The sequence below is a fragment of the Octopus bimaculoides genome, chromosome 2 (assembly GCF_046866305.1).
Source record: "Octopus bimaculoides isolate indiv1 chromosome 2, ASM4686630v1, whole genome shotgun sequence".
NCBI classification, from domain to species: Eukaryota; Metazoa; Mollusca; class Cephalopoda; order Octopoda; family Octopodidae; genus Octopus; species Octopus bimaculoides.
The window spans coordinates 20,127,374-20,147,373 of record NC_142929.1 but is presented as its reverse complement, the minus strand read 5'-3'; the positions used below and the strand labels follow the sequence as shown (position 1 = coordinate 20,147,373).

The 20,000-nt window shown below is 35.5% G+C and overlaps 1 protein-coding gene across 1 annotated transcript in view; it reads right to left on the bottom strand.

The window, feature by feature from the left end:
• LOC106877341 (prostasin) overlaps positions 1–20,000 on the bottom strand; it is a 39,736-nt gene that overhangs the window by 19,290 nt on the left and 446 nt on the right. The window contains exons 1-2 of the mRNA XM_014926218.3: positions 18,727–20,000; positions 8,092–8,263 (exon numbers count right to left, since the gene is read on the bottom strand). The exon at positions 18,727–20,000 is cut by the window's right edge and continues 446 nt beyond it. Of these exons, the coding sequence (XP_014781704.2) occupies positions 8,092–8,263; positions 18,727–19,447 (893 nt within the window). The 5' untranslated portion in view covers positions 19,448–20,000. The remainder of the gene's footprint in view (positions 1–8,091; positions 8,264–18,726) is intronic.

The following is a 20,000-nucleotide window of genomic DNA, read 5'->3' as shown; positions in this document are numbered from 1 at the left end:
AATAATTTAACAACTCAGGAATTCAGGTTTTGTGGTATTTTTTTATACCTGTATATGTCCATGTTGTCCATACAAATGCTACTTGTCACTGTAAGTTGTTTATCTTTGCACATTTTTGTTTAATAACTAAATAGTCTAAGTTGGGGGTATGTGGTTGAAAAGCTTGCATATAGATGTGTGTGTGTGTGGATATATATATACAAAATGGATATATAAATACAAAAAAGGTGGTTTTTTTGTATGATTGTGTATAGAGGAATATATTATTTTGTTTAAAAGAGTTCCAACACTGTCTGTTTTTTATGTTTTATTTATATTCCTGCAATACCAATGTGGGGTATAGAATATGGAATATACAATATATAATATAAAATAAAATAAAATAAAAATGGATGGCACCATGAAAGAAAGTATTGAATGTAGATGAAATATTGAGTATTCAATATAAAGGATCAAATATATAAATATAAATATATAAGGCGACTCGAGTTTCAGGGCTATTTCCCTTCGTCATGACCGGTATGACAGACTTTAACAGACTTTAACAGACTACATATATATATATATATATATATATATATATATATATATATATATATATATATATATATATATATGTACAGATATATTGGAGAATTTACGAAAAAAAAAACGACAGACGAAGACGGGTGGTGTAAACAACAAATGGATGTATTAGTTTAACGCTCGGGAATAGAGAAAATCTTTGACGTTTCGAGCCTACACTCTTCAACTGAAAGGAACATAGAAAGAAATAAGGAGAGAAACAAGGAGAAAAAATATGAATGCCGTGGTCAGCGATCTATCAATTGGTTCCAGGAGACACGACTTAAGTCAAAAGATGACTTAAGTCGAATTAACTAGGCTAGGCTAGGCCAAATTTATTTGTCTCTAGGCTAAACTGATAACCATTCCCAAATCTGTACTTCATTTACGAAAGCATTTTCAATAATAGATGGTTAATAAAAAACAATTTTAAGCTTACAAACAACTTTTTTTTTAATACAGTACATTGAAATGAAAAGTAATCTAAATTCACGAATACAATTTGGTGGTGCTTACCATACATCACGGACACTTTATTTATGAATGCAGTTTGCAATAAGAGATGGTAAAATAAAAGCCTTTTTTAAGCTTAAAAAACAAATTCAGTAGTTATTATTATTTTGCCATGAGCATGATCATTGCCAGAGCAGCTGTCTGGCTTCCATGCCGGTGGCATGTAAAAAGCACCATTTGAGCGTGATCGTTACCAACGTCGCCTTACTGGCACTTGTGCAGTTGACACGTAAAAAACACCATTTGAGCGTGGCCGTGTCCAGTACCGCCTGAATGGCCCTCGTGCCGGTGGCACGTAAAAGCACCCACTACACTCTCGGAGTGGTTGGCGTTAGGAAGCGCATCCAGCTGTAGAAACTCTGCCAGATCAGATTGGAGCCTGGTGCAGCCATCTGGTTTGCCAGTCCTCAGCCAAATCGTCTAACCCATGCTAGCATGGAAAGTAGATGTTAAACGATGATGATGATGATGATGATGATAATAATTTAAAAATTCTAAATTATTTTACACTTACCAATACGTACATATAATATGGTGATTTACATCGCGGATGTAGATGGCTATCGATCATCAACATCAACAGCTGACTTTGGCTGTTCTCGTTCAATGCACTTAAAAAACCGGTTGAGAGTTCCTTGAACTGTCTTCTCTTTTCCTCAAGGATTACATTACAAGGAGCAAAAGCTTCGAGACAAGCCCCCATAATCTTGGAAAGCATTTAGCATTTGGATCCATATCCTTTTTCGATATATGCAAATACTTGCTGCATTTTCTTAATGGTAAAGTGACGAGGTTCAGGTCTGACTTCCTCTTCTTCTATATTTTACTGCTCGTGGAGCTCTATGAAATCCTCATTCGTCAGGACCTGCTTTTCTTTTTCAGATAAATCTGTGAAATTTTCCTCCTCCAAATCTATTTCCAGTTCTTTGCTCGTCGTCACCAAAGCTTTGTTGATAGCAATATTATCAAACCCCTTAAAATCATTGACGAATTGCGGGAATAGCTTCTTCCATACACCATTCATAGCCATGTTCTCTACGTCATCCCATGCAGCTGATAAATTCTATACAGCCTTGTAGATATCATGTGTGACATGTTGCAGAGTCCTGTTGCCAGACATAGAGTCTTCTAGCATTAACCATCCAGCACTATCTCCTCCAGGCAATTGATGTAGGCCTCCATGTTGAGTCTGAGGCTGTGGGAAGATGTTTAGTCCAAACACCATGATGTTGGTTGGATGCTTTATTTTTATCACTCTCAGCACATGTTCTCAGATTGCACTATCCTCAGATTGACACCCAAACACTCTGAAATGTTCGTATATTAGAGCTTCTGGAGCGAATGCCTTGCAGTACAGCATGTTTCCAAATTCCCTGCAGTGTGAATTGTGTCATGGTGCTGTTTTTTCTCACAGATGGTGCCCAACTGAACCTATTATACTGTGTAGTCGACAAAATCCAAATCAAGCAATGTGCATACGCGAAATTAAAAATATAAAATGGCGACAATTTACCCATCGCACCCTGTGTATGTGTTTATACACACACACACACACACACACACACACACATATATATATATATATATATACACACATACACACACACATATATATGTATGTATATGTATATATATCTAAATATCTATATCTATCTTTCACACGCACGTGAATATGAGGTTGTACGTGTGTGTGTGTTTGTATGTGTTCGTATGTGCGTACCCACATGTATGAACATGTGTGTGTGTGTGTGCGTGTGTGAACGTTTGCGTATGGGTACAAATCAATAATGTGAACGTCTCTTAATTTCATATTACTAAACATGCTCAATTCTTCTTTCGTCTTTATTATTATTATTATTATTATTATTATTGGTTTCTTCTAGGAACTATAAATAGATTATTGAACAAATACAAAGTACCATCTTCTCACAAATGGTAATCGTTACAGCCGAGATCAAAGGGACCGGCATGGTGCTTTTCGTCATTACTGTTACATCCGTGCTCTTTTACTGGGAAGCAGCACGTTCCTGTTAGTTACTGAAATGTTAGGAAATAGAAACTGTAGACGCTGCGAAGGTCAGGGGTAGAGAGAGTGTAACGCACAGCCATAAATATACGTGGTGAGCGATAATGGTACCGAAGGTGACGTTGTCATTGTTGTTGTTGTTGATGATGATGGTGATGATGATGATGATGTCATATTTGATAGCTATACCGACGATGACGATAAAGATGATGACGACGGTGGAGGTGGCGGTGGTGGTGGTGGTAATCTTGATGATGTTGGTGTCGACGGCAAAACTGACTTTGATGTTTTGAATGAGTACTGTTCTTCATATAGTGCGGTGTATACAAATATATATATACATATATATAGTTTTAGGGAAAAGAACCAAGGTTCATGAACTCATCGATGAAAATCCACTGTCACATATAGAAAAATTAATAATTAAAAGCACAATAAATAAAAGAACAATAAATAAAAGCACAATAAATGAGTATAATTTAATACAAACTAAATATCATAAGATAAAGATAATAAAATGACTACATTTTATAATTAATTTATAATTTATAAGTAATTATTAATTTTTCTATATGTGACAGTGGATTTTCATCGATGAGTTCATGAACCTGGGTTCTTTTCCCTAAAACTATATATTTATATATATTTTACTCTGTAAAGCTCAATTTAATTTAATTTTTTTATAGATTGATTTTAATTGAGTTTTTACCTGTAATTTTGATCTTGTCCCTAATATTATATATATATATATATATATATATATATATATATATATATATATATATATATATATATATATATATATATATATATATATACTGTATTTTAGCGCGTATAAGGAACCTTTTTTTTTGTCAAAAATTAGATTTTTAAAAATGAGAGTTTTTTTTTATATATGAATAGTATTATAATCCCTTACAAAACCTCTTTTTTTCAAATTTTAAGCTCCCAAATTAGAGGGTTCTTGATGCCCGAGGGCTCTTTACACACGTTAGAATACGGTATATACATACATACATATATGCATACATACACACACACATTTATATATATATATATATATATATATATATATATATATATATATATATATATATATATATATATATATGTATGTATATATATATATATATATATATATATATATATATATATATATATATATATATATATATATATATACGCACAACGCACATACATTATTTCACGTATACGTAGAAGTATACATACATGGAAACATACATACATACATACAGGGTTTGCTAAAATTCACCCGACAGTAAATCAAAATCCCATAAATACTATCTGTGATTCTGTATTGACTCGAATGGAAATATGTGTCGCTCGAGAAGGATTTCAGCTTGGACAATTTTCATGATGTTTCATATTTAGATGCTTTTAATAAATTCATTCAGTTGTTAAACAAATGTTAGGATTAAATGGGTTTGATTTACTGTCAGGTGAGTTTTGACCAACACTGTATATTCATGGTTAACGTAGTCTACCGTCGTAAAATAATGAAAGTAAATTGTTCATAGAAAGAGAAAGTACAGTGCGATAGAAACCGGAAGTGACGACACAACCATTCCGTAATTTCTTGTAAATACTCCATATATCCAATATATAAACGTGCATGTATTTGATACAATATGAAAATCATGGATATATTTCATAGAAGATGAAAACAATCATATTTACGTGAAGACATAACAGACATTGATGCACGAAATGATGATTCGTAAATTTGGTTTACCACACACTCACGAAGTTAATGTAAATAAAATATCACTATAGGCGCAGGGTAGGTGCATGGTAAGAAGCTTGCTTCCCAACCACATGATTCCGAGTTCAGTCACACACAGCGTGGCACCTTGGGCAAATGTTTTCTACTGTAGCTTCGGGCCAACTCACCAAAGCCTTGTGAGTGGATTTCATAGACGGAAACTGAAAGAAGACCGTCGTATATACATATATGATATGCACTAGCGTAACTGGAGGAGGGGGTGATCCGCCCCGGGCAGCACCTTGGTAATACGTGTCATTTGTGGGGTCCGAGGGCGTCAAACGGAAGGGCCACCCTGGACGTCACACGCTCTAGCTACGCTAGTGTATGTATGTATGTATGTATGTATGTATGTATGTATGTATGTTTGTATGTATGTATGTATGCATGTATGTACGTATGTATGTATGTATGAATCGCTTGACAACCAATGGTAGTGTGTTTACTTCCCCATAAAAATAGCGGTTCAACAAATGATACCAATAAATAAGTACCAGGTTTTACAAAAAATACGTACTAAGGTCGACACTTTCAACTAAAAATTTTTGAAGGCAGTGCCCCAGCATGGCCGCAGTCTAATGACTGCAATGAGCATGTTGCCTAACTTACTTCTTGGTGAACGAACTTTCATCGCCCTTCTGTAGACTGTGTCTGGATGCTGCTAATGTTTGGATCAAAGCTGAGTGAATGATAACAACTTCGTGAGAATAGAAATTTTTTTTTGCCGAGACCCATATAAGAATCCTACCCATCGATATCAAATGTTTGTTTATGAAATTTTGATATATCTCTGTCGTCACTTTCGGTTTCTATCGCAATACACTTTCATTTTTTTAAGGAGAATTTACTTCCCGCATTTTCCGACGGCAAATTGCATGTTAACATACATTCAGATAGATCGTACATTACAAATGCAAGGCTTCTCTCAAATTCAAAATCTGAATTTGTATTCATCTACATTCCATTGATAGAATTTTAGGTCATTGTTAGAAACCAGCTCCTTCTTTACAGGAAAATGTTTAAATAATTGAATATGCATAGTGGTGGTTGTCTATTCTTTACACAGAGTTTGACCACCTCCTGCACCTACACCTTAGCCCTTCCATGGCATTTGATGTGGCTTTTAAACCAGACAATGTTTTGAAAAAACACCCACACAGATTGCACCTCTGATTTGTACTACCAATACCTGCAGGTAAGTTCTGCTCATTGTGGATCCTAACATGTCTCTTAAGACCCCCATTGGATTTGCAAGCCCTCTGGCACACACCACATTCAAACGTGTGCACAGACATATAATCAGAATAGCTGGCTGAAGTTTGTTTTCCAAGGGTTCGCAGGTGAGATTTGAGGCCAGCCAAAGACAGACATTGAATATACATACATACATACATACATACATACATACATACACACACACACACACACATACATACATACATACATACATACATACATACATACATGCATACATACATACATATTACATACCAATCTTAAGAAATTAGCTCCTCAAAACCAGAAAGAAGAAAGCTAATTCAAAGACTACAAATCCAATCCATCATTGGATCTGTAAAAATCTGTAAAACTTTCCAGAAGTTTATCATTTAAATATATATCACCATGTCTAGATATGTAACTCTATGCATGAGAATATATACATACATAAAACATACAAATCTGCACATATACATACATACATACATACATACATACATACACACACACACACACATACATACATACATACATTATATACAAAAATACCCTATGAAGGAGCCTTGGATCTAGGTTAAAAACCAGCTCTTTATTGGCAAGAAATCTTGAAATAAAACTGAACAATGACATACATACATAAAAACATACATAAATATATACATACGTAAGTACATACATGCATATATGTATGTAGGTGTGTATATACGTATGTATATGTATGCTTTATGTATGCATTCTCATGCATATAGTTGCATATCTAGACAAACTCATTGTAAGTCCAATCTGTGAGTGGAACAGTAAAAGTATGCCAGACATTTCTCAAGTTACAATTCCAAAGATGGAGCCTTGTATCTTTATTGGAAACCGGCTCCTTCCTGAGTGGAAAATTTATGATATTGAAAAAATAGAAGAGGCATACACACATACATACATACATACATACATACATACATACATACATACATACATACACACATACATACATACACACATACATGCATACAAACGAACATACATACGTACGTAAGTATCTACATATTTACGTACATATATGCATGTGTGCACGTACATACATACATACATACATGCATACATGCGTAAGTATGTACATACATACTTATATGGACACGTACGTACATATATGCATACATACGTATGTAGATACATACACACAAACACACACATATAAAAACGTTCATATATATATATATATATATATATATATATATATATATATATGCAAGTACATACATAATACTTATTTACGTACATACACTCATACACGCGTACACACATACATACATACATACATACATTCATACATACATACATACATACTTCCGTACACACAGACATATCAAAAGTAGATAGACATCTCTTATTATGCTGTTTGTCTGTGCGGACACAACCTGGTGCTTCAAACTTGTTAATGTTTTATGCACAAGCTATGTCTACTAAATGCTTGATTGAGTATCTAAGCGCAACAAATGACATTATTTTGCTTATGGAAATGAATATTTTAAAATTATTGTCTCTTGAGATAACTCTGTGTGAGAGTGTATGTGTGTGTGCGTATGTGTGTGAGTGTGTGTGCGTGCGAGCGCGTATGATTGTCATTATGTCCAACATAATGTGGACACTTTAGTAAAACACGAAGTTCTGCAGTATTCGCCTTGAGCGGTCTTTTCGTATAGACGCGTGGTGCATAATAGCAAAGACAACGAATCGCAGCGGACGAAAATCGTCTGGCATGGGAACGTCTACTACGATATATGTCTGTGTTTTTATGCACAATGCGTCTATATGAGAGAACTTCCCAAGGCGGATACCGCAGTATTCAGTGTTCTAACAAAACATCCTCGTTAAGCTGACTATAAAGACTGGCTTTTGGCATTAATTCTGCTTCCGTTGCTTATATTTATATATGATCGTGTTTTCGGTATTATAACAAAACTATGAATATATAAATTATTATTAATCTACTCACCCATACACGCAATGCGCTGCAGTAAGGATCCAACTTGGGTGAACGAGTACTCCACCACATCGATGCGCTGGTGGATCGGTAAGTACCTGCAAGGAAACCTGCCAGGGCCAAGTTCCTTCTGCTGCTTGGCCTCCACCGATTATGAAAGGGCTTATTGAATAACCACAGGAACCTAGATGTGAAAATTAGAAAGCGTGTTTTAAAAACCTTTTTAAAATTTTCAAAGGGATATTTTTTTTTAATTATTAAATCGTATCAGCCATTGGACTGCCGTGATTCTGAGGCACCACTTTAAAGGGTTTTTTAGTCGAACGAATCAACCCCAGTATTTAAAGCGGTTTTAAAACTCGGTACTCATTCTTAGTTGAACAGCTACGTTATGAGGATGTTAACAAACTAACACCGGTTGTCAACAGTGGGGTGGGGCAAACATAAATAATAAAGACACATACATATAGATACATACATATACACACACATTTATATATACACACACATACACACATATATATATATATATATGTATATATATATGTCAATATATATACATATATACATGTGTGAGTGTGTGTGTGTGTGTGTGTGTGTGTGTATTGTTGTGTGCGTTTGTCTCTTCTTACTACTTGACAACCTGTGTTGGTGTACTAAATTCTCTCGTAACTTAGATTTCGGCAAGAGACCGATAGAATAAATGTCGGGCTTAAAATATATAAGAAGCCCTGCGGTCGATTCAGTCGACTAAAATTTCTTGAAGGTCGCAATATAACTGTCTAATGACTGAAACAAGTAAAATATATATATCGTTTAAATTTATTTACGGGAAACATTTCTTCCTTTCTATCCATCACTTTGCCCTCCGCCCCACCAAATACACACAGAAATACCCACCAACACCGGTGAAAAGATATAGACATCACTCTGGTGAACATCCATTAATGTTAATATCGCCTGAAGAAATGAATCCATGAAGATGATTTACCCGATGCCCACAGATACTACGGACTACACTGTAATCATACTAGGAATACGGACTGTGATCTTAACAGATATGTGATCTGTGGAAACGCGCATAGCGGTGCATTAAATATCTGTAAATTCCATCCAAGAATTATTGTCTTATGTGTATATATATATATATATATATATATATATATATATATATATATATATATACATTCAAAAAGGGATAAAACTCTTTTACAAGAATTTTATCAAGAAGCCAGTGTGTAAAAAAATTCATAAGAGAAATTTCTATTCCCAAGAATATAATCATTCGTTTATATTTATATAATGGGCATTACTACAGAAAAATAATGCCCAATACCCAAAAAGCAACCCGGAAGTATTCCCGCTTCTTTGATGAAGATATATACAGATAAACTTCATTCCCTTTACTCTGTTGGATACGTAGAGTGTTCGTTTTTGGTGAGGTGAGAATTCTGTTTATATATATATATTTTTGGAACAATACTATGCTGATGAGCGAAATCTAGATTCATTCTAGTAATCGCGAAATCGGTCGATACATAGTTGAGTTATTTAAAAGAAAGTTGGTCGTCTTCTGTTGGTTGTTTTTCCTCGCATTCGGTACTAAATGTGGTTATTTTGGGAAGTCCAGTGTGTGGAATTATTTTTCTGTAGTAATGCCCATTATATAAGTATATATATATATATATATATATATATATATGTGTGTGTGTGTGTGTGTGTGTGTGTGTGTGTGTGTGTGTGTGTGTGTGTGTATGTATGTTTGTATGTATGTATGTATGTATGTTATTGTGTGTGCATGATTGTGTGTATGTATGTGTGCTTGTGTTTGTTGTGATTGTTGGGATTGTATTGCGTGTATGTATAAGTGTGTTTATTTCTTCGAGTGTGTGCGTGTGATTTTTGACTGGGGAACGCACAGACATATACACATGCACACAAGCATGCACACACACACACACACACACAATAACACACACCACCCTGACAAATACAAGACACATAGACACACTCACACAAATACATCCACACGTATACACACACATGCACAAACAATACAAACAAAACAAAACACTCACAAATACAACACACATACTGTGTTTGTGTATGTGTGTGTGTACATATGTGTGTATATATGGGTGTGAGGATTGTGTTGTATTTGCGTGTTTGTGTGAGTATCTGTGTATGTGTGGGCGTGTTTGGTACCTTACAACTTTACGTTGTTATATATATATATATATATATATATATATATATATATATATATATATATATATATATATATATGTACATACATGTAGGTATATATGCATATATTCATTTATTATTTGTATTATATATATATATATATATATATATATATATATATATATATATATATATATATATATATATATATACATGCACAAACACGACGAGCTTTTCTCAGTCAGTCAAATAAACTCCCCATGGTTTGGTTGGCCTGGTGCTATAGTAGATGACACTCGGTCAAGTTGACATCCAGTGAGACTGAAACCAGAGCCATGTGATAGGGAAGTAAACTTCTTATCACACAGCCATGCCTGTGTCTAAATTGAAACATTTCTTATCTGTCTTTAAGCATCTGTCTGTTTTTGTTTTGATGCGCAATAAGTTTGTTCTTAGTACTCGACAAGCTGTAACTGTCAGCATAAGTGTTATAATCAGTTAAAGATTATATTTAAACAAATCGTATTAATCATTTAAAACATTCGCTTAAACAGTGTGTTTAAAATGTCATCGACTTCTGTAAACGAATAATTTGATATATTTAAAGATGTTACAAGATACTTCAGATTCCGTGTCTTTTACGCCTAAACGAGAAGATTCATGAATTTATCATTTTCCAGCTTTAATTAAGCACTGTGTTAAACATAAAGCAAATGAGAAAATACACGAACAGCAGCCATCATATCATTTGTTATCCGATATCAGATTATATTTTAAGATGGCGAGCCGGCAGAAACGTCGGCACGCCGGGCGAAACGCTTAGCGGTATTTCGTCTGTCTTTACGTTCTGAGTTCAAATTCCGCCGAGGTCGACTTTGCCTTTCATTCTTTCGGGGTCGATAAATTAAGTACCGGTTGTTTAATAACAGCAGCCATCATATCATTTGTTATCCGATATCAGATTATATTTTAAGATGGCGAGCTGACAGAAACGTCGGCACGCCGGGCGAAATGCTTAGCGGTATTTCGCTTGTCTTTACGCTCTGAGTTCAAATTCCGCCGATGTCGACTTTGCCTTTCACCCTTTCGGGGTCGATAAATTAAGTACCAGTTGTGTAATGGGGTTGATCTAATCGACTGGCCCCCTCCCCCCAAATTTTGGGCCTTGTGCCTAGAGTAGAAAAGAATATTAGATTATATTTTATCTCTTGTTATTTTCATCTTATACTTGTTTCAAGCATTGGACTGCGGCCATGCCGGGGCACCGCTTTGAAAAGCTTTAGTCAAACTAATCAATCTCAGCACTTACCTTTTAAGTCTGGCTCTTATTTTGTAAGTCTCTTATGCCGAAACGCTAATATTACGGGGACGTGAGTAACCCCAACACAGCTTGTTAAACGGTGGTGGTGGGGACTAACAGAAACCAACACCGCACACACACACGCACACAGACACACACACACGCACACACACACACACACACACACACACACACACACACACTATAGGTGAGCTATTCCAAAACTCCTCCTCGCTGAGGTACAGAAATCAAAACTTTGTAATGGGGAAACTGCTTACCACATAGCCATGCTTGAAATTCTACACACTTCCTATAATTTCTATAATGTTCATGTCACTTATAGAAATATGAGAGAAATATTAATTCATCATGGTAATTAATTTCTTTTTGTGATGATAGGATGTATTAAAGAGTGCGGCTTAATTGAGTGAATCGTCCAGATTATATCCACACTAAAGTATATTATTGCATTTAGAGGTCCGCAGGATTTTAAGATAAGACATATAAAGAGATTGGTAAATGGGCACACGAGTATGCCTCGCCACAGCTTTGCTTTCTCATAATTTTCAGTGAAATAAGTGTTTTGAATGAAATTTTCTACAAATACTTTTTTAGAGTGTGTAGGTTACAATGAAATCACATTTAATGTAAAATAATGATGGCTGCTGTTGGCACTCCGTCGCTTACGACGTCGAGGGTTCCAGTTGATCCGATCAACAGAACAGCCTGCTAGTGAAATTAACGTGCAAGTGGCTGAGCACTCCACAGACACGTGTACCCTTAACGTAGTTCTCGGGGATATTCAGCGTGACACAGTGTGACAAGGCTGACCCTTTGAATTACAGGCACAACAGAAACAGGAAGTAAGAGTGAGAGAAAGTTGTGGTGAAAGAGTACAGCAGGGTTCGCCACCATCCCCTGCCGGAGCCTCGTGGAGCTTTAGGTGCTTTCGCTCAATAAACACTCACAACGCCCAGTTTGGGAATCGAAACCGTGAGTCTGCTGCCCTAACCATTGGGCCATTGCGCCTCCACAATGATGGCTACATACACATGCCTAAAGACAAATCATTTTTTGCCTAAATTTAAAGTTTTATCTTGGAAATATATATAAGTAACGTGTCTCTCAATCTATGTGTGCACGGACACCAATGTTTTTTCTACATCAAATTCCAATATAATCGTCAACTGAACAATCTCCAAGGTATTTCTAGATATTTCCATTTAAAAATACCCGTTTTTCTTATAATTATGAGGAAGAATTACAGACTCCTGTGAATTATCCGAAACCTTTTCCCTTTCGGAAAATTTATACCCAGTAAAATCAGATATAATCGTTATTTACATTAACTGAAACGTATGTATAAAAAAATTCATAAAAAGTATCTATGTTTCTTAAAGGTACGAGGAAACAAAATCAGTGGAGAACAATCGTGTAGGTATACCAGTAAATGTTATTAGCGTATTACCCCAACTAATCGGGGAATGTGTGTTCTGTCAGATGTTTATTTTCTTCATCATTTTAAAGTTTGGTAAGCGCGTGAAAGAATTGGCTTATTGAGGAAATCAAATATCATCCTAACACGTCATTATCTTAGAAAATTACTATTTGTAAATCTCACAACGAGAGATATTCAGCAACAATACTTTGGAGTAAAGATTATTTGCCAAAATAACATGGCAGTCCTAAACTAGGACTGCCATGTTATGTTGGCAAATAATCTTTACTCTAACGTCATTATCTATTTAGCAAATCTCAAACTTATTCTCCACTGCATGAGCCCATTCAATTTTTAATCAATTTGAAAGCCACTTCCCACAAATTTTAAAGTGGCTTTCTCAACTTTGCAATCAAATTAACGTTAATTAGATTTCTCTTCATTACAGACGTGATTTACAGTTCATCAGTATTGCATTCAGCATGATAATCCAGTCTTAACAAAACATGGGAAATTTTCTTATGTCAGTATTAAGGATGCACAGTTACTGAAACACATATCAACTAGATATACAAACAGCTTCGCTGGAAGACCGATAACTATGTGAAATTTAAACGATTAATGATAATAATCCTTTCTAATATAGTAGGCACAAGGCTCGAAATTTTGAGGGCGAGTATAAGTCGATTTCATCAATCCCAGTGCTCAACTGCTGCTTATTTCATCGACTCCGAAAGGATGAAAGGTAAATTCGACCTCGGTGGAATTAGAACTCAGAACGTAAAGGCGGATGAAATCCCGCTAAATATTTCGCCCGGCGTGCTAACGATTCTACTAGCTCACCACCTTAACAACAATAATAATAATAGCCCTGATGCAGTATAAATGCCCATGCCCTGATGCAGTATAAATGCCCATGCCCTGATGCAGTACAAATGCCTTATGCCCTGATGCAGTACCAGGCAGTGGCTCTCATGGTTTCTGATTTTAATTGATTGGAGGTGTTATCATGTACATTGTTTTGTCTCTGTATAAAAGATAGGCTACAGCAAATATTCTGCTCAATACCACATATATGCTTGTCAGTTGTTTGACCTTAACCAGTTGAGCATGTCCTTTGGTGGCTGACGATATGTGCATCTCTGATCACGATCAGAAGTAGTGGGGGAGCATCATAGCCATGTGTTGAGAGGAGTTCTTTGGGGTTTGAATAATTCACCTTTGGAAACATGGGTGTTTTGCTCAACATCCTTAAACAAACATTATTCAGGGACCTTTTGAGCGGCATGGGCTACTCGACCTGAAAAGAATTCTAACTAGGCCCCACCTGCGAGGTCATGCGTTGTTGATCTTGATATGAGATCACCATGTCGCGCACATATGGTTGTGATGCATGTGCCTGGTGTACCCTTATCAGACGGGTAGTCATAATGGGTATATTGGGCTTTATATATTTTACCCGAGTGTCACTTTGATGGCATGCACTGCTCTCTCACTCAATAATAATAATAATAATAATAATAATTTTTAATATAGGCAGACGGCCTAGATTTTGTGGGGAGGGGGTACTTAATTTATCGAGCCCGAAAGGATGGAAGGCAAAGTCGACCTCGGCGGAATTTGAACTCAGAACATAGCGACGAGTGAAATACTGCTAATCATTTTGCCCGTCGTGCTAACGATTCTTCCAGCTCACCACCTTAATAATAAAAATAATAATAAAAATAATAATAATAGTAATAATAATAATAATAATAATAATAATAATAATAAAGTCAAACCAAAATACTGGTAGTTTGAATACATTTAATACGCAAGTTTCAAATCATTATGCAACAGAGAAGGAATTTATCTCTTACAGGACATCTTCCTCATTTAAGATGTGTGTGTGTGTGTGTGTGTGTGTGTGTGTGTGTGTGTGTGACAATATTCGTTGACCTTCATGGATGAAGGCTTTTTTAAATAGATTACCTTGTGGTATTCAGCGACATCCCTTTTACACACATCAATATTATTATTCATAACTTATTCATTGTCACGAGCAATAAATAATTTCCAGTGAATTACTAGAGTTCAGTATATTGACATATCTCGCCAATCATTACGGATATTTTGTCAATATTTAATATCTGTTTTTAATATAACTATATATAATCAATCTCTATCAGTCTACCATCCTCTGAATATATATATGTTTGTGTGTGTGTGTGTGTGTATGTGTGTGTGTGTGTGTATATCATACATATATGTATTTTTGTAGTATATATATGTTCATTTGTGTATGTTTATATATGTGTATATATATATATATGTGTGTGTTTGTATATATATATATATATATATATATATATATATATATATATATATATATATATATATATATATATGTATGTATGTATATGTATATATATAGCAACGGAGTGATTCATCAGGTGATTCATAAAAAACATCAAGTATTAAAGTACTTTTTTCCTTTTCGTTTGTAAACAGAGTAGCAAATGATCCAACAAACAGAAAAAAAACATATATATATGAATGTGTGTTTGAATAGGTGCATCAAAACTATTTCAAAACACACGTTTCCATACACTTTTGATGGCTTATGATTGTGTAACAAATCAATGTTATACCTCATACGATGTGCAGCCACACACACACACACACACATATATATATATATATATATATATATATATATATGTATGTATGTATTCCATCGATGCACTGAGTGAAATATTGGCGTTGAGATTTAGTAAGCTGGTTTGCTCTGTTTGAAATAGCGGACTGAAAAAATACATTTGTTCTTTGAAGAACACGAAGCTTTTATCTCTCCTTTATGAAAATTTCAAAGACATGAAAGCCAATGGCTGAATGAAATTAAATACATAATAGCAACGCCTGTTTGCATTTTTATTATGGAAGGATTTTCCGATTATCGATAACTGAACTTCAATAATTCATGTCACACCGGTTTATAAAAAGCTGCGAACAGCTATGCTAATAGGACAGTTTTTAATTCACTGCGGAGTGAGCAGTTCGAATCCTATTGACAGCATACAATATATATGCAATTAAGTAATTCTCGCAGCCAGCTGACAACGATAATATAGAACGTTGTTAATATCACAAACCAAGGCAGTGAGCTGGCAGAACCGTTAGCACGCCGGGCGAAATGCTTAGCGGTATTTCGTCTGCCGCTACGTTCTGAGTTCAAATTCCGCCGATGTCGACTTTGCCTTTCATCCTTTCGAGGTCGATTAAATAAATACCAGTTACGCACTGGGGTCGATATAATCGACTTAATCCGTTTCGTCTGTCCTTGTTTGTCCCCTCTGTGTGTAGCCCCTAGTGGGCAATAAAGAAATAAAAATCGTTAGTACGCCGGGCAAAATGATTAGCGACATTTCGTCCATCTTTTCCTTCTGAGTTCAAGTTCTGCCGAGGTCGACTTTGCCTTTCGGTCGATAAAATAAGTACGAGTTGAGCACTGGGGTCGATGTTATTGACTTACTTCTTTCTCCACTAAACTACGCAAGTCTGCACACACTTTCGAGTTTGTTTTCTCTTTACTTTCAGAAAAAGGAATATTTATAATGAAAATTTCTGCAAATACTTTTCAGATGGTGTAGATTATGATTATATTAGAGTTTAACCTGGAAAAAAAAGTTGGTGCGCGCACACACATACATGCATCACATAATTTTTTCAACATTTCAAGTTTAATTTTTTTTTTAGATTTATTTGTGGTGTGCGTCAGTATGCATATGGGCGCACCTACCAATTTTTTTTTCCCCACAAGTTCTGATATAATCGTATCTACTCCACCTGAAAGGTATTTGTACAAAATTTCATTAAAAAATATTAATTTTTATGAAGCACACGAGAAAATGTAGTCCTTGGGTGGGCAAATACGTAGTTACGTCCCATTAAAACTGAAAAGACGTGTCTGAAAATTAAAAGTCGGTATGATCACGAATCGACTGCTTTTGACAATGTATCTGTTTCATCAAATATGATATTGAGCAAGAAATAGTTATGCATCACCACTGCAAGCTACGACAGAACTAGAGATGTGTCTACTGTTTCGTTAGATGCATGTTTTTATTTAAATACAAATGTCTAAAATTCACTGGGATCCAGTTCGAAAGGAGCTATGTGGTCTTCAACTGTTTAATGTTTCGCACACCAGGTTAAAGCGCCATTCAAATGAAGTACTGAGGATTGAGTAAATATTAACTTTAGGAGATCATTTCTTGGCGTGCAGTAGTAATGACGTTATTATTTTCCGTTTATTATTTAATATGGCAATCTGTGGACGATCGCATCGTTGATCAAAGGCTTTCTTCACAATTGAGGGGGACCTGTAACTCAGTGAACTTTGTTCGAAGGCATCCCTTTACTGCAATAATTTATTCGTTGCGGATATATGACGTAAACACACACGCACACGCTCAGACAACAGCAGCAAATTTCGCCTACAAGATATTAGATAATTTGAATTTATGACAAGAGACATTGGCCTCAGATACCGCTGTAGGAGATGGAAATACTAACCACATGACTGCAGGCAAAGCCAACATCCTACCACAAAACCGTATGAGGCCCTGTATCAGGCATGGTCAAACTTTATCAAGAAATGGGCAGCATTAGACATGGTTCAATATCAGCCGGGGCGCACAATTAAAAGAATTGAAGGTAATTCTTTCGTTAGAAGATCCCGCGGGCCACATTTTGCCTATGATAAGACAGAATAAAAGAAAACGACTCAATACGTACGGTGTTGTTTATACGGCACTACTCAAATACAGAAATCCTGTTGCATCTACTTAACGATATGAAGTGGGAGGGGGTAAAGTCGTTTTACCAAAACTACTGTTAATGATGTAAGGGCCCCCACAATATCGTCTGTTTTTAATCTGATGTTTTTACAGTGCACACTCTCTAGGGTTGAGTTAGGGTTAGGCTTTAGAGTTAGTTTTATGGTTAGAGTTATGCAGAAAATGGGTGGTGTACGTATTCTTCACCCCCGCCAGTTAAGGTTAAGTTTAGTTTCTAGTTTCGACTTAAACAAGGGTCGCTTATGTGAAGTCACAGTAGTTACAGTAAAACGAGATTACCGCCCCTTTAGATGCGTCGGGACTGCTGTATTTAAGTAGTACCGTTTATACATTAACATAACATTTGATATTGCATAGCTTCTGAGACAGCTGTTACTTATCCATACTAAAAAGCAAATCGATCGCATGATCTTGATTGGAAAACGCAGGCGTGGCTGTATAGTAAGAAGTTTGCTTTCGGGTTCAGTCCTACTGCACGACACTTTGGGCAACCAATGACTTGTGAGTGGATTTGGAAGAGGGAAACAGTTTGGAAGCTTGTCGTGTGTGCCTCTGTGTGTGTGTGTGTGTGTGTGTGTCTGTGTGTGTGTGTGTGTGAGTGTACGCGCGCGTATCATTGTATTTGTATTTGTCCCTCACTACTGCTTGACAACCGATGATGTCATGTTTACATCCCCGTAACTTAGCGGTTCGGCAAAGTATAAGTATAAGACTGATAGTAAAAGTACCAGGTTTTATTAAAAAATAAATACCGTGGTCGATTTGTTCGACTAAATCTTTAAAGGCTGTGCCCCATCATGGCCGCAGACTAAGGACTGAAACAAGTAAAAGATAGAAGATTAAAGAAAGAATTGGGAAAGTCAGTCTTTCGACAATTAACTTACCTTCATCAACATCTTCCGACCAGTCGTCATCGTAATCTGCATTGTTATATTCCCAAGAGTAATCGTCAGAATCAAATTGATTATTTTCACTGTCTTCGCTATCGTAATAATAGAAATAATAATAATCTTTTTCATCTGTATGTTTTTTAGCCATATCAGAATCTACTTGAACGCTGTCTTTAATTTCAGTATCGTTGTCACTCGTATAATTAGATTGCAGTATATTATTCTCGATTCCACCCGAAGATAAGTTCACTATTCTGTTAACGCTTTTCATCCAAGTACTACTCAACGTCGGTTCGTCTGTTGTTGTTGTTGTTGCTGTTGTTGTTCTAACAATGAGATGATGCAAAATATGTGTACGGTTTTTTCTTGAGGGAAATTTTCGAACAACGATTTTGTTCTGTCTATTCTTTGCATTAAGATCAATTCTCTTTGTTGTTGATATCTCTTTCGAACAATCATCAGCATGAGAATTCTGCCACACGCACGAATGAGTCAACAGAGAATATACAGTACGATGAGGACAAGGTGGCATTGAGATGCGCTTTCCATGAAGACATACATAATATTTTGAACAGTTATTTTCATCTCTAACCCAAGATGTACCAGTGGTTGGACACTGGGCAAATGTTATTGGACAAAAGACAATAAATACCATTATAAGTACGTACAGGTAATACTTAAGACTGAAACAATTTACAGCTGACATTTCTAACATATCTGGAAATTAAAAACCATAGAAATTTTAAATAGAAAGTTAGAAACAGTTGAGTAATGGTAATATAACGATGATAGAGAAATTGAGAAAAAGACGTCTGGTTTGATAATTTTTCTCTTTGTTATTTGTTTTCTCTAAATTTACTTTATCCACGAGAGTCCAAAGCATGATCCAGAGTAGAACAATTTTCCAAATGCCAATCTATCTCTTTGCACTGCAACCTGTTTTCTTTAGTCAGTGTGTGTGCTTCAACGACATTTATTTCTCCCTCTCTAACTATATACATACATACTCTATGTATGTATGTATGTATGTATGTATGTATGTATGTATGTATATGAGACTGAGAATTGAGAGGTAGATAGTTTGTCTACTTATGCCTTTTCATATCTGTACAATCTGTATATCTGTTTCTCTATCTACTTACGTACTAATGAAACTTGTATGTAGTAACATATTTCTTCATGTATATTTAATGAAAGGTCAGTCCTATTTCACTTGCATTACTTTTGTATCTATCTGTCTTTCTGACTTTCTCTTTCTCTAGCTGTAT